Source organism: Bos javanicus, chromosome 10 (genome assembly GCF_032452875.1).
Source record: "Bos javanicus breed banteng chromosome 10, ARS-OSU_banteng_1.0, whole genome shotgun sequence".
Lineage (NCBI taxonomy): Eukaryota > Metazoa > Chordata > Mammalia > Artiodactyla > Bovidae > Bos > Bos javanicus.
Genome location: NC_083877.1, coordinates 7,832,232 through 7,847,222, shown reverse-complemented (window position 1 = coordinate 7,847,222; position 14,991 = coordinate 7,832,232). Strand labels below are relative to the sequence as shown.

The 14,991-nt window shown below is 41.2% G+C and overlaps 1 protein-coding gene across 2 annotated transcripts in view; it reads right to left on the bottom strand.

Moving 5' to 3' along the window:
* The window catches only part of IQGAP2 (IQ motif containing GTPase activating protein 2), a 307,710-nt gene that overhangs the window by 101,608 nt on the left and 191,111 nt on the right, over positions 1–14,991 (bottom strand). For both annotated transcript variants that reach the window (XM_061430007.1, XM_061430008.1), the window contains exons 9-11: positions 14,336–14,423; positions 9,746–9,909; positions 6,983–7,143 (exon numbers count right to left, since the gene is read on the bottom strand). In XM_061430007.1, coding sequence (XP_061285991.1) covers positions 6,983–7,143; positions 9,746–9,909; positions 14,336–14,423 — 413 coding nt within the window. The remainder of the gene's footprint in view (positions 1–6,982; positions 7,144–9,745; positions 9,910–14,335; positions 14,424–14,991) is intronic.

Here is a 14,991-nt window from a genome sequence, read left to right as displayed (position 1 = left end):
CTGCTAAGTTGCTTCAGTCGTGTCCGACTCTGTGCGACCCCATAGATGGCAGCCCGCCAGGCTCCCCCATCCCTGGGATTCTCCAGGCAAGAACACTGGAGTGGGTTGCCATTGCCTTCTCCAATGCATGAAAGTGAAAAGTGAAAGTGAAGTCGCTCAGTCGTGTCCAACTCCTAACGACCCCACGGACTGCAGCCTACCAGGCTCCTCTGTCCATGGGATTCTCCAGGCAAGAGTACTGCAATGGGTTGCCATTTCCTTTTCCAGGGGATCTTTCCAATTCAGGGATTGATCTGGGTCTCTTTCACTGCAGGCAGATTATCATCTGAGCCACCAGGGAACCACTTATGAGTAGCAACGTATAATAAATAACACTGACCACGATGACAATGGATAAACGGCAACTTGCACTCACTAGTATCCATTATAGATGGGAGCCATTCTATAAGAAAGTGCAAAATCCTTTCAGGCATTTCATATATCTGACATCTAAATGATGACCCAGTGGGAACAAAATGGAAAAGCTTAAGGATGAACAGAAGGAAAAAAATAAAATCCACACTCACCCACCATTTCCTTGTAAATGAACAAATACTAGTAAAAGGGAAAAATACGATGAATAACACAGCAGAGCTCCACAGGCGTTCCATATGAGTATTAGTCTCCAGCACGAAAGATATCAACTTGTTGTAGTTGATATAGACCCAACAGGCCTATGTCTTTTCCTTCCCCACCTTTCTGAGAGTTCCCTTTGGGGTCTGCTATGGTTAGGCTAGTAAGATTACCTTTCTAACACACTTGGGGAGCTTTGAAGAAGACTAAAATGTCAGCTTCATTCAGCAGATGCTTATGAAGTACAAACTGTGTACAAAACCTGTGGCAGGCACTATCGGGAGACTAGAAGGGACAAGATGCAGCCGCTATGTCGGGGAGCTTTCAGCCCATTATGCTAAGTCGCTTCATTTGTGTCTGACTCTATGTGATCCCATGGACTGTAGCCCACCAGGCTCCTCGGTCCATGGAGTTTTCCAGGCAAGAACACTTGCGCCACCTGGGAAGCCTTTCAGCTCATATTAAGATGAAAAAGAAGCTCAAATAGGGTATAACAGCAGAGCATGGGAAAAGTCATAAAATTAGAGGTTGTACATAAGAGTGGAAGTAACAGAGTTCCAAGGAAGGAGAAGCAGACAGAAACCCTCAGCGATGGAACAGCTGGCCTGGGACAGGCTCACAGAGGCTCTGCAAATGCAGAGCAGGTGCTTCTGTTGGGTGTGTGTTTCTGTGCTTTACAGATGAAGAGAAAGGGGCTTGGCTAGGAAGAGTCACACAGATTATGTTTGGCTCCAAGGCTATGTTTAACCTTTAACCACATCATGTTAGTTCTCAGAAGAGATGATGTTAGCTGGGGTGGGAGAAGCATGGGACTAGTTCACAGAAGCATCATCTCTGGCAGGGATAGCTTGGGAGCTCCAGAGCTCCCTAGGTGGAGATGGGTGACAGGCATTGTGTTTCTAGTGGCGAGACAAGTATGCTTATGAGCAGATAAGCCAGAAAGAACAGTGTGTGTCTGGATCCAGCTTGGCTGAAGCACAAAATACAAGGAGGACTAGGGCTAGAGCTAAGAGCAGAACACCACATTGAGGGTAATTCAGATGAGAACAGAGGACAGTCGTAGGGAGCCGCATGATAAACGTAAGTACATTTTAGAATAATTAATCTGGGAACACCGTATGCCCAGAGCCAATGCCAACCCTGTATCACTCTTGTGAGAATTGGGCAAAAGAATCTTTCTGGGAAACAGAGTCCCAAGGGCAGAAGTCATGGTAAATGGGTAGTGACCTTGTAAGAATTCACAGCCAGGTGGCCCTGCCCAGCACCCGTGTACTATGAAGAAGCTCTAAGACCATAAGGGAGAGCTATCAGATCAGATCAGTTGCTCAGTCGTGTCCGACTCTTTGCGACCCCATGAATCACAGCACACCAGGCCTCTCTGTCCATCACCAACTCCCGGAGTTTACTCAGACTCACGTCCATCGAGTCAGTGATGCCATCCAGCCATCTCATCCTCTGTCGTCCCCTTCTCCTCCTGCCCCCAATCCCTCCCAGCATCAGAGTCTTTTCCAATGAGTCAACCCTTTGCATGAGGTGGCCAAAGTATTGGAGTTTCAGCTTCAGCATCATTCCCTCCAAAGAAATCCCAGGGCTGATCTCCTTCAGAATGGACTGGTTGGATCTCCTTGCTGTCCAAGGGACTCTCAAGAGTTTTCTCCAACACCACAGTTCAAAAGCATCAATTCTTCGGCGCTCAGCCTTCTTCACAGTCCAACTCTCACATCCATACATGACCACAGGAAAAACCATAGCCTTGACTAGACGGACCTTTGTTGGCAAAGCAATGTCTCTGCTTTTCAATATGCTATCTAGGTTGGTCATAACTTTCCTTCCAAGGAGTAAGCGTCTTTTAATTTCATGGCTGCAGTCACCATCTGTAGTGATTTTGGAGCCCAGAAAAATAAAGTCTGACACCGTTTCCACTGTTTCCCCATCTATTTCCCATGAAGTGATGGTACCCAATGCCATGATCTTCATTTTCTGAATGCTGAGCTTTAAGCCAACTTTTTCACTCTCCACTTTCACTTTCATCAAGAGGCTTTTGAGCTCCTCTTCACTTTCTGCCATAAGGGTGGTGTCATCTGCATACCTGAGGTTATTGATATTTCTCCCGGCAATCTTGATTCTAGCTTGTGTTTCTTCCAGTCCAGCGTTTCTCATGATGTACTCTGCATATAAGTTAAATAAACAGGGTGACAATATACAGCCTTGATGAACTCCTTTTCCTATTTGGAACCAGTCTGTTGTTCCATGTCCAGTTCTAACTGTTGCTTCCTGACCTGCATACAAATTTCTCAAGAGGCAGATCAGGTGGTCTGGTATTCCCATCTCTTTCAGAATTTTCCACAGTTTATTGTGATCCACACAGTCAAAGGCTTTGGCATAGTCAGTAAAGCAGAAATATATGCTTTTCTGGAACTCTCTTGCTTTCTTGATGATCCAGCAGATGGTGGCAATTTGATCTCTGGTTCCTCTGCCTTTTCTAAAACCAGCTTGAACATCAGGAAGTTCACGGTTCATGTATTGCTGAAGCCTGGCTTGGAGAATTTTGAGCATTACTTTACTAGCATGTGAGATGAGTGCAATTGTGCGGTAGTTTGAGCATTCTTTGGCATTGCCTTTCTTTGGGATTGGAATGAAAACTGACCTTTTCCAGTCCTGTGGCCACTGCTGAGTTTTCCAAATTTGCTGGCATATTGAGTGCAGCACTTTCACAGCATCATCTTTCAGGATTTGGAATAGCTCCACTGGAATTCCATCACCTCCACTAGCTTTGTTTGTAGTGATGCTTTCTGAGGCCCACTTGACTTCACATTCCAGGATGTCTGGCTCTAGGTCAGTGATCACACCACCGTGATTAACTGGGTCGTGAAGATCTTTTTTGTACAGTTCTTCTGTGTATTCTTGCCATCTCTTCTTAATATCTTCTGCTTCTGTTAGGTCCATACTATTTCTGTCCTTTATTGAGCCCATCTTTGCATGAAATGTTCCTTTGGTATCTCTGATTTTCTTGAAGAGATCCCTAGTCTTTCCCATTCTGTTGTTTTCCTCGATTTCTTTGCATTGATCGCTGAGGAAGGCTTTCTTATCTCTTCTTGCTATTCTTTGGAACTCTGCATTCAGATGTTTATATCTTTCCTTTTCTCCTTTGCTTTTCGCTTCTCTTCTTTTCACAGCTATTTGTAAGGCCTCCCCAGACAGCCATTTTGCTTTTTTGCATTTCTTTTCCATGGGGATGGTCTTGATCCCTGTCTCCTGTACAATGTCACGAACCTCATTCCATAGTTCATCAGGCACTCTATCTATCAGATCTAGGCCCTTAAATCTATTGCTCACTTCCACTGTATAATCAGAAGGGATTTGATTTAGGTCATACCTGAATGGTCTAGTGGTTTTCCCTACTTTCTTCAATTTAAGTCTGAATTTGGCAATAAGGAGTTCATGGTCTGAGCCACAGTCAGGTCCTGGTCTTGTTTTTGTTGACTGTATAGAGCTTCTCCATCTTTGGCTACAAAGAATATAATCAATCTGCTTTCGGTGTTGACCATCTGGTGATGTCCATGTATAGAGTCTTCTCTTGTGCTGTTGGAAGAGGGTGTTTGTTATGACCAGTGCATTTTCTTGGCAAAACTCTATCAGTCTTTGCCCTGCTTCATTCCGTATTCCAAGGCCAAATTTGCCTGTTACCCCAGGTGTTTCTTAAAGTTGAAAACCTGCCCTCTTGGGCTTCCAAGAACCTGGTTAAAAGCTAGCGTGTAAACTGAGATGTTGAGGCTGCAGGAGACCACTTGGGACCAAAGCAACAATCCGTGTAAGAACCAAAGGGGCTCAGGAAACTCCTGTTGGTATTGGGTCATCCAGGTGACCTGGAAAGTGCTAAAATATGTTATTTTATTTTAAAATAAAATTTTAGAAGTCTTTCATACAGAATATTTGCACTCTAAAGCCTATTCATGTCCCCAGTTGAAAATCACAGGTTCTCAAATGGGGTGTGGGTCCATTTCCTTAATGGGTTATTTGTAAATTGAGATACAGGAAGAGAGGATTTTTAATCCTCAAAGTGGGTGATTTGGAGGGAGGGGGTACTGTCATTTAGAGGGAGGTCGCAGGGATGCTCTGTGTCTTGAAAATGATCTCATCAACAAGTCCCGTTAGACCGTTAGGCTTCATAACGAAGAGACCAACTCTGCCTTCTCTAACTGAGAAAGCAGAAAAGCCTAGTTAGAAAAGAATGAATGAGGACGGCAGAGACAGAGCAAGACCAATTTGGAGGTCATTTCAAAAGCAAAAGTGAAATGTCTAAATGAAGTGCTCACTGGGAAATGGAAACGTTATGCAGAGGTGCGGTGCACACATACTGGCTACTGTCTGGGGAAAAGTGAGCAGGCTATGCATAGCTCAAGGGTATCTCACAAACGCAGAGAAAAACTCACGTTAACGGGAGGTGTCTAAGCTTGGAGGAGAGGATGGCGCTATTAACATAAACAGCAGAGGTCAAAATAAATTACCTTGGAAATAGACTCTAACAAGTTATAGAAACCAAGTCGTCAAATTAAGTTGCATAAGAACATCAGTTTTTCCAAGATGACCAAAAACAAGCAAAGGCCACTGTTCTACTAGGGCTTCCCTGGTGACTGTTCTACTACTTTGGGGCCATTCTCTACATAGACAAGTGGTCAAATACCATTTAAAAAAAATCTAGCAAGTCTTTATGTCTCCTGTACGACTGGACTGTACGTCACTCAAGAGAATTACCTACTTCAGCAATTCCAGAACCAGTAAGTGCTTTTGTCAAGATCTATGCAGACATCTCCCCCTGGTGGTCACAAGAATCCAAGATGGAAATTCACTCGTTTTAACTTGGGCTTTTGTCTTAACCTGGAGAAGGAAATGGCAATCCACTCCAGTACTATTGCCTGGAAAATCCCATGGACAGAAGAGCCTGGTAGGCTACAGTCTATGGGGTCACAAAGAGTCGGATACGACTGAGTGACTTCACTTTGTCTTAACCTCTAATTGGCCTCACATCCAGAATGGCAGGGTTCACTCTGGTGACATCCACCTCTGTATGAGAGTGTTCCTTTCCCTTTGTCCCTTTTGCTTAAGCAAAGGAAGCTGCTCGAAGAGAGTCTGAGCCCTTGATCACCCATAACTGCTCACTTATAAGTAAAATGAGGGTTTTCCTGGTAGCTCAGCTGGTAAAGAATCCGCCTCCAGTGTGGGAGACCTGGGTTCGATCCCTGGGTCAGGATGATCCACCGGAGAAGGAAATGGCAACCGACTCTAGTATTCTTGCCCAGAGAATCCCATGGATGAAGGAGCCTGGCAGGCTACAGTCCATGGGGTTGCAAAGAGTTGGACACAACTGAGCGACTTCTCTTTCTTTCTAATTGGGCTCCTTATCCTGGCCCTAGGACTGCAGGGAGGTCAGTCGTAAAGGAAATCTGTTCTGGATATTCACTGGAAGGACTGATGCTGAAGCTGAAGCTCCAATCCTCTGGCGACCCAATGCAAAGAACTGACTCATTGGAAAAGACCCTGATGCTGGGAAAGACTGAAGGTGGGAGGAGAAGGGGATGACAGAGGATGAGATGGTTGGATGGCATCACCAACTCAATAGACATGAGTTTGAGTAAGCTCTGGGAGTTGGTGATGGACAGGGAAGCCTGGCGTGCTGCAGTCCATGGGGTCGCAAAGAGTCAGAGACGACTGAGCAACTGACCTGACTGATGATTCTGGCCCTTAGTTTTCTCTCTATATCTGCTATAGTGTTTTTGATTCTATCAACTATACTATTGAGTAGCTTATTTCAGGAACAAGAAATAAAAGACACTAAGTTGAGATCGTTACCCACTGTCATGAGCCACTGGGGTCTCTGGAGTCCTTTGGTTTAACCATCAGAAGAATGAGGTTTGAAGCTCAACTGCCCAACTTTGGGTCCACAAATACAGATTCAGTTTCCTTGCCAGTAAACTAAGAAACTGGTCTGGACGATTATTAAGGCTGCTTCCAACTGTTCCACATTCTGTTATTTTCTAAAGAAGCACAAGGGAAGGTATGCATTCAACATTTATTTTATTTAAGCCTATCAATTTTTGCTAATAATAATACAGTAAGAAACTGCCATAGGATGCTCCGTCTTAGACTCTGTTCCTCTAAAAGGAAAACTGGGAAGAAGGATTCAAATATTTGAAGGACTCTTAGAACAAAGTAGATTAGCTTTTAAGAAAATGAGCATGGCAAAAAAAAAAAAAAAAAAAAGCACGCATGGTTATACGGATTTCTTCAGGAAGGAATAAATCGTGCATCTGTGAGGTCTGCCAAACACACATCTCTGCACTGAAAGGAAGTTTGGAAAACGTTCCCTTACCGTTCCACATACATCTCGTCCAGATTGTTAAAGCCTATTGTCGGACTTCTAAGTTGATTCTGCACAGACACAAGATCGCTGCTCTCCAAGGCCTGGTTGAGTAAAGCTACAGCAGATAGCATTTCCACCGCAATCAAGAGCTCCTCATGGGCCAAGTAGTTCTGTTAGGAAACATACGGTAATATAAGCTGCCCAAATTTACACACCCCATGTATGTGATGGGGGTTCAGAAGGTTCACTTCAAACAGTACAGAAAAGTCAGAGATTGTGAGAACCCAGGACAAAGAGGGCTGCCTGGTCATCTATTTTTCATTGGCTTTCAAGAACAGGTCAGTGGCTTCTGGATTTTCCTTAGATGCTCGTCTGGGGAATTGAGTTAATTACAATCCTTAGTTATGACTCCATAAGCATCTGCATGGCCATAGCCGCTTCCTATCTGCAGCTATACTGGCTGCCAACAGGCTTAGTCTTACCAAACAATTAAGCCACCGGTTGGATAACATCGTTACTGTCTCTAAGTGCAGAGTAAGACATTAGTATAAATAATGACTTTCAGTTTGAATTAAGGGTAAAGAAAAGAGGGGAGAATTTTACCTAAAGATGATAACCCTGGAAAAGTAAATCAAAGTCATTAAGCAATATAGATTTTAATTTTTAAAAAGTTAGTCTAAGTCACATTTTTATAAATGGGTAGAAATTTTAAACGTACTCTAGGGTCTAGATATTTGAAGAAATGTGAGGCAAATCTTAATGAAAAGCAGGTAAGGATTAGGCTTATTTAAAAAACAAGTCTCAGGTTACAGAAAGCCCCTTTCACCATTCTTTTCCTTTTAACCATTTTATACTGACTTGGCCCAGCTTCAAAAGGGTTATTTCTTCCATCCTATTGAAGGAACATAGAGTAAGCATGAAAATAAATTTTTTAAAACCCTGATATCTATCTTTACATTTAGGATATTGTATATTCCGTATGTATAATATTTATACCAAAATGCACTATAGCTTTCTGGTTCTCCATGGAAATTTCACAGTGAATTGATTTTAGATTAACAAAGCACAATTTTATGTTCCAAAGCAAATGGGAAAAAGGGTTTTTATAGGGAACATGTAAGTTTTATCCAAAGACCTTACATTAACTGTGAGTTTAACATAGAAGGAAGGTATCAAATTACAAGTAAAGAGCAGAATGGAATCATTTGAGATTCACCACAAATACCTAAAGTGGTATACAGCCAAAAAGATGAGGACAAATAAAGAAAAAACGGATGAATGTGTCAGAGTGTACGTAGCTTTAGGCCTCAGAGTTAGAGAAACGGGGACAATATGAACAAGAGAACCCATAGGCAGTTTAAAGAAATAACTTATTTTTCTTTTATTACAAAATAGAGTTGACCACTGAGCAACACCAGAGTTAGGAGCGCTGAACCTCCACGCAGTCCAAAATCTCCATAGAGCTGTTGTTGTTCAGTCACTAAGTCATGTCCGGCTCTTTGTGACCCCGTGGACCGTAGCCCACCGGGCTCCTCTGCCCCCATGTAAGTTGGTCCTCCACATGCTCATCCTTCTGTATCCTAGTTTCTGCATCCTCGGATCCAACCAACTGTGTATCCTATCATACTATAGTATTTACTATTGAAAAAAATTCACATACAAGTGGTGTGCACAGTTCATACTGCAATAGCTATTTATAAAACACTGTAAGTCTTAATAAGCAAGGATAAGAAAACAAACCCTACTACCCAAGGCCTTTCGTGACACACACTTTTCGTTATTTTTTAATTCATGCAAACATTTACAGAGACTTTGGTTTTTTAAACTATTTTCCTTTTCTAATTGTAAAAAACAAGATAATGCTATATATTTCAATCTCATTTTTTCCATTTAATAGTAGGGTGTGCAGTCTGTTCCTGGTTAAACATATGGTTTGTTTCCTTTTTTCAGTACTATAGATAAAAATGTCCCTGTATATTTGTGAGTTGCCTGTTTATGCTTTATGCTTTCCTCCTCTTGTTTTTTGGTAGAGCACTACTGTTGTTGATTTTAAGATCCAATGTCCTTCCATGTTTTTTCAGAACTTTAATTTTTAAATGATTTTTTACACATAACCTTTCATACTGGAAATTTATTCTATTGTGTGTAGTGAGGTAATGTTTTCTTTCCCAAATGGTTAAATGCTTCTAAGGATTTCATTTCTTTTCCCAGGTCTTTGAAATATTATCTCTTTCATACATTAAGTTCTTGGCACTGCCTTTAGGATTTTTCACTCTGTTGCACTGTTTAGGTTAATCCTGTACTAATAAATATGCTCTTATTTACTATAACCTTATATGATTTTACTGCTTAATCCCATTAACATAGTAAGAACAGACACTAACAAAAATCAAAGTCATGGTGCTAATGCTCTTGGTTGCAGATTTCTGGAAATCTAAATCAAGAGAGTTAGATATTAAAAAAAACTTTCAGTCTGTTATTAAATTATACCAAGTTTTTAAAAAATCACATAGAAAATAAGAACAACTAGTTTGAAGTGCGTATTTGTGTAGAGTCCTGACTGCATTTCCTAACTATGCCCTCAGATTCTTTAAGGAGATGAAAGGCAGGAGTTGAAGCGGAAGGTGGTGTGGAATTGGTACAGGGAAGCCAACGAGACCAGTGACTGGCACAAGCTGGAGACACTCCACTCCACTCACCTGTCTTCAGCAGCACTGCTGGTTGCTAGGACTCAGAATGAACATCTCTGTAACCAAGTCTCTTCTGACTTACCATGGCGTTCTGCTTCTGGAGGTTGAAAAGTTCATTCTGATACATCGCAGCAGCAAAAGGATAGACAACGGGCAGCTGGGCCTCTGGTCTCTGCAGTGCAAGCAGGGTGTTCTCAGGGTCACCCTCCCGAATAACAGCATTGATGTGGTCCACTGCAGCCAGCCCTGGGGTCGGAGTAACGTTTCATCAGAACCTGTGCCTTTCCCACTGTGGCCTGACCCCACCAGCCCACACTTCCAAGGATTAGAGCCTAAGCAGTCATCTTCCATGAACTCTGAAAAGTTGCATTTGGATGGTAAGCAAAGCGTTGGAACTGGTAGCTTGTAATTGGAAAATAGTCTAATCCTTGGAGCTAGTCCCTACAAGAACCTCAGCATTGATAAAGCTGGAGTTATAAGGGCATTCCTGACTAGCATGACTTCCCTGCAAAATTCTTCCTTCCAGGACCAGCATTGGAACCATTTCTCCCATAAAGTCCTCACAGGGCTTCAGTTCCTGAGAATTTCACACCCTGGGCATTGTTTTGGTATTTAGGACTGGGCCATGTGTATCCCACAGGCATTGCTCTTTAATACTCTTTGTGTGTTAGCTCTGCCTCCCCAAGGAGATTAAAGATGTGTGAAGACCAGAAGCAAGGCTTGCCCTACCACTGTTTTATCTTCCCTCTGAATGAGCACCACGGGACCCCACAGGAGGCGCTCGGGCACACTGCTGTTTGATCTAGAATGGTGTTTAAGTCTCCAAGTAGTCTCCCTCATCTCTTGTGTTTTGTAAAGTGTGGTTTTTTAGGGGAATATAATTTCAGATATGTTTTTAAAACTATTACAACCAAAGTCATATGAGTATATAATTCTACATTGGCGTGGTGGTCCCCATGTGTTAGTATGGTTCCGAGAACTCCAGTGGATGCCTGAAATCACGATAGACCGAACCCTGCAGGTACTGTTCCCCCCCCGCCCCGCCCTGCCCCATATATACACATCTGTGATAAAGTTTAATTTATAAGTTAGGCATAGTAAGAGATAAACAACAATAACTAATAACATTCTTAGGACTTCCTTATTTTATACTGGTAGAGTGTCCCTCTTAACAACTTAACTATTTCTCCCATCCCATCCATCTCCCCTTCTGGCAAAAATTAGCTTGTTCTCTGTGCCTATGACTCTGTTTCAGTTTTATTTATTGTTATTTTACAATTTTTCTTGTTTCTTGAAGTAGCTGAGTATTGCTATATACTTCTCTCTTGGAGCTGCTTTTGCTATGACCCATAAGTTTTGGCAAGTTGGGTTTCCATTTTCATTCATCTCAAGCTATTTTTTTGATTTCTTCATTGACCCATTGGCTTTCCACTTAAAGAAGGCATGTAATAGCTTCTCTTTGGCATCTCTGAATTGCTAGCATCCCTACTCTCGGGCTCTGGGGCCATTATTAAGCAAAGCAAGGACGGCGTGGACACGAGGACTATGACACCAGACAGTCTGGTGACTGAGACAGCTACCAAGTGACTGAAGGGTGGGGCCTCCCGGACAAAGTGACGATCCACGTGCCAAGGGGGTGGCGTGAGAGTTCACCATGCTACTTGGAACAGCAGGTAACTGAAAAGACAGGCGTTATTCCTGGAAATTTCCATCTAACATTTTCAGACTGCAATTGACAGTAGGGAATTGACATTTCCGTCAAGAAAACTGTGGATAAGTGGGGAGTGGGGGTGGGGGAGAGCTACTGTATCATTTAACCTAAAAAATAAAAAAACGCCCTCATCACAGAGATGCCTTGGTTTACATTACCTGATCCAGTCAGAAGCTCTGTGATGTCTCTACGAGTTATAACATTCAGATTATAAAGACCTGAATTTTAGTGACCACATGGAGGGTACTCGGAACAGTAAGTTCAGTATAGTTTCAAGAAAACAGAAATGGAATTGTGACTAAATGGAAGAATGAGTGATGGACTCTGCTACCAGGCAACAGAAACTGGGCGGAACCAATGGGGTTTTGCCTTACAGAGAAGGTTTCAGGTTAGTAGAGACAACACAGACCCAGACATTTCTAGAGTTTTCAAGGATTAGTCTGTCTCCCTAACACATGACAAGACTATAGCTAAGATTATTCTAACCCTTTTTAACAGATGGGAATTTATCTTCTCTACCTATATTCACACGGAGCCAAGCTCAATAGCTTTTCTACTGAGATACCTCATTTAAGAACAGGAAACACTTAGAACTAATGCAGTCTTTCATGCCACACCCCAGAAAACTTACACTTTTAGAATAAGTTAGAATAATACCCTAAGAACCCAAACACTTTTTTCTATTTTTAGAACTAGTATGATAAATGAAAGAATTCCAGAAAAGAAGGTCAGTGTTTGGTTGTCGTGTTTGATGCTCTGTTAAGGTTATCCAAGGCCTTTGGATTGTGTCTTTAATTATCCTGAATAGAACTGTACTTCACCTTTGAAAACTCTATTATATAAGTTTGGAAAACTGGATGGTAAAATATTACAAGAAAAAATATATCCTTTAGAACACTCTTAATGAACCATTTCTTCTAAAAAAAAAGAAATATAAAGTAAGCTTAACCACTCTTTTACACTCTGCATTTAACAAAGTCTCAAGCCCTAATCTTAACAGAATATATGTAATGAATGGAAAGCAGGTACCAAACTCTAAGTTAAATGACTGCAGTCCAAACAAACCCGAAGCCTCTGAAAACAGAGCTGGTACTGCTATGATCAAAGCTGTCACTTTCTGCCATTACCATGGCTGCTACAAATGTAGACACCTCAACATTTTAATACAACAAGCTCAATGACTGGGGGAAAGCTTGTCAAGTAGTTACACTGACATATTTTAAAGCATACCATTATCTCATTGTCATGTCACTGGCTAAAATATGCTTTGGAGAATTTTTTCAAGACTAATACTAGATATTTCTAGTATTACTATAAATTTTCCAACAGGGAGAGATCAAAACCTTCAGAATAATCATGTTCTATGCATTTAAAGCCATTAAACACTGCAATGTCTTTCATAATTTTAGCTGGTTATGCATTAGTGCAAATCATCTCATGCTTTTTACTTAAAAGTGGAAAAAAAACATAGTCAATCTGGCATCAAATTTGTGGTCAGGAAATTCTGTCATTCAATCAAGTGATGAAACATTTATATAAGGTATTATATTTAACATGAAAAAGAAATCTATTCTAGTGGTTATAAACATTTCAAAAATAAAGGATGGCATTCAGCTAGGGAACCATTTCCCCACTAAGCTTATGAACCTCAGATGTCTCGCTGGCAATATTAGTTTCTTCCTAAAATCCATTTCTGTCAAGCATAATGAAATTCTCAGCTTTCAAATAGAGCAGAAAGATAAACTTGAAATTGTACTTCATGTATCATCACCAACATGTTCAAAATTTAATAAGAATAAAAATAGGAGCACACATCTCAAAATGTCAAGGTGTTCCTTAAAGAAAGTAATCCTGGTGCTCGCAGTACTTGTAAATGGAGGTAAATTCTCAAACCCACTCGGGTTAACTCCTAGACATATCTATCAATTTTCTCTGGGCCTCCTTGTTTGAAGCCTTTAATATATGTCTCTACCAGCAACTTAGAGGAACACTCTTGAGTAATACCTATGGATGCACATTTCCTTGAAGGCGCTAAGAGCCATAAAGAACATTCAAGGCTCATCTAGCAGGTTACACTGAGGGTTTAGGACTACTGGAATTAGTGGACACTCCAAGTTTAAACTTGGCAGAAGTTCACATGCCTTATTAAATGGACTAACTGGCCTTTGATGTATTCATTTTCAGGGTATATGTGGGTTATTTAGGTTGACCTTGGGGACATAAATGTCAAAGAGAATTCCTTACTGCCTCAAGTAAAAATAAATTTTATTAGAGAAACAAAAAAGACTAATAAAGAGACTAGTGTATCTAAAGTTGCACATGCTTATTTTAATCACCCCAGTTTTTTGTTCTTTATAGTCACATAACTGAACTAGGTACCAAGGAGAATTGTCCTGTAGGACTCCATGGAGTCTCAGGGCCATGGGATTCAAACCTGCCATGATGTGATTTATAGGTCTGCCACATATTCACTTGCACCAAAGCTACACAAGCGGTAAGAGAACAATTCTTACACACTGCAGACTAATAATTCAGAAGTAAGAAAAAGCAGAGGTGTCAATAACAGCTTTACAATTCCAATAAAATGTTATCATATAATCCTGGGCAAGGAATGACAATTGTTAACTCATAATCTTTACTAAAAGAACTTTAAGGATAGCCCAATAAGGGATAGGTTCAAAAAATGACATACACTGTATCTGTATGAAACAGGAAGGTACAGTCAACCTAGCTTCAAGATGTTTTGAGATACTTTGCATGGACTGGGGACAAGATGGCCAGAAAAGCTCCATGGAAAACTAGCAGATGATGCACCAGAATTAAGAGCAACACTTTTAGTGGATCTGTCATCATATAAGGCACTTTTATAAGGATATATGTTAAGAGTTTTGCTGAGATTCAGATAAGAAAAATTTGCATCTTATAGAAGTATCCATTTCCTTCATATGAGCCATTACTCACTGTTGACTTTATTGATATTGCCTTGGATTTCTGCTTGTGTCAGCAGTTCTTCATATGCATCTCTTTCTTCTTCTGAGATACAGTTACTCTGCAAAACAAAGGCTTCATTGATTCTTGAGGTTAAGTGGTTCCAAAGCTTGATATTCAAAAGCAAAATCTTAAAGAGTGCTAAAAACCATTTGTTAATATTCATGTGAACTCGATACAAGCATTTAAGAGTGCCTGCTCTGTGAAGAGCCAAGGTTAGCTATGCCAGCAAGGGTTACAAAAATGAACAACAGACCCAGTGACTCTCTGTAAAGCCCTAATTGTCTAATGTGGAAAACATTACGTTGGACCACTTGATACTGCCATTTTTTTGTAGATCAAAACCAGCTGAATATTGGCCATTTGATTCAGTCTAACAGAAAAATCAAGAACATAAATAACAAATATAGCAGAACAAAATATATTCTAGGGAAGTACACGGGTGGAAAGAAAAATTTTAAAAAGAGACAACAACTGAGGAGGGCCTGGAAGAGAGGGCTTCCCTGGTGGCTCAGATGGTAAAGAATCTGCCTGCAGCACAAGAGACCTGGGCTTGATGCCTGGGTCAGGAAGATCCTCTGGAGAAGAGAATGGCTACCCACTCTGGTATTATTGCCTGGAGAATCCCA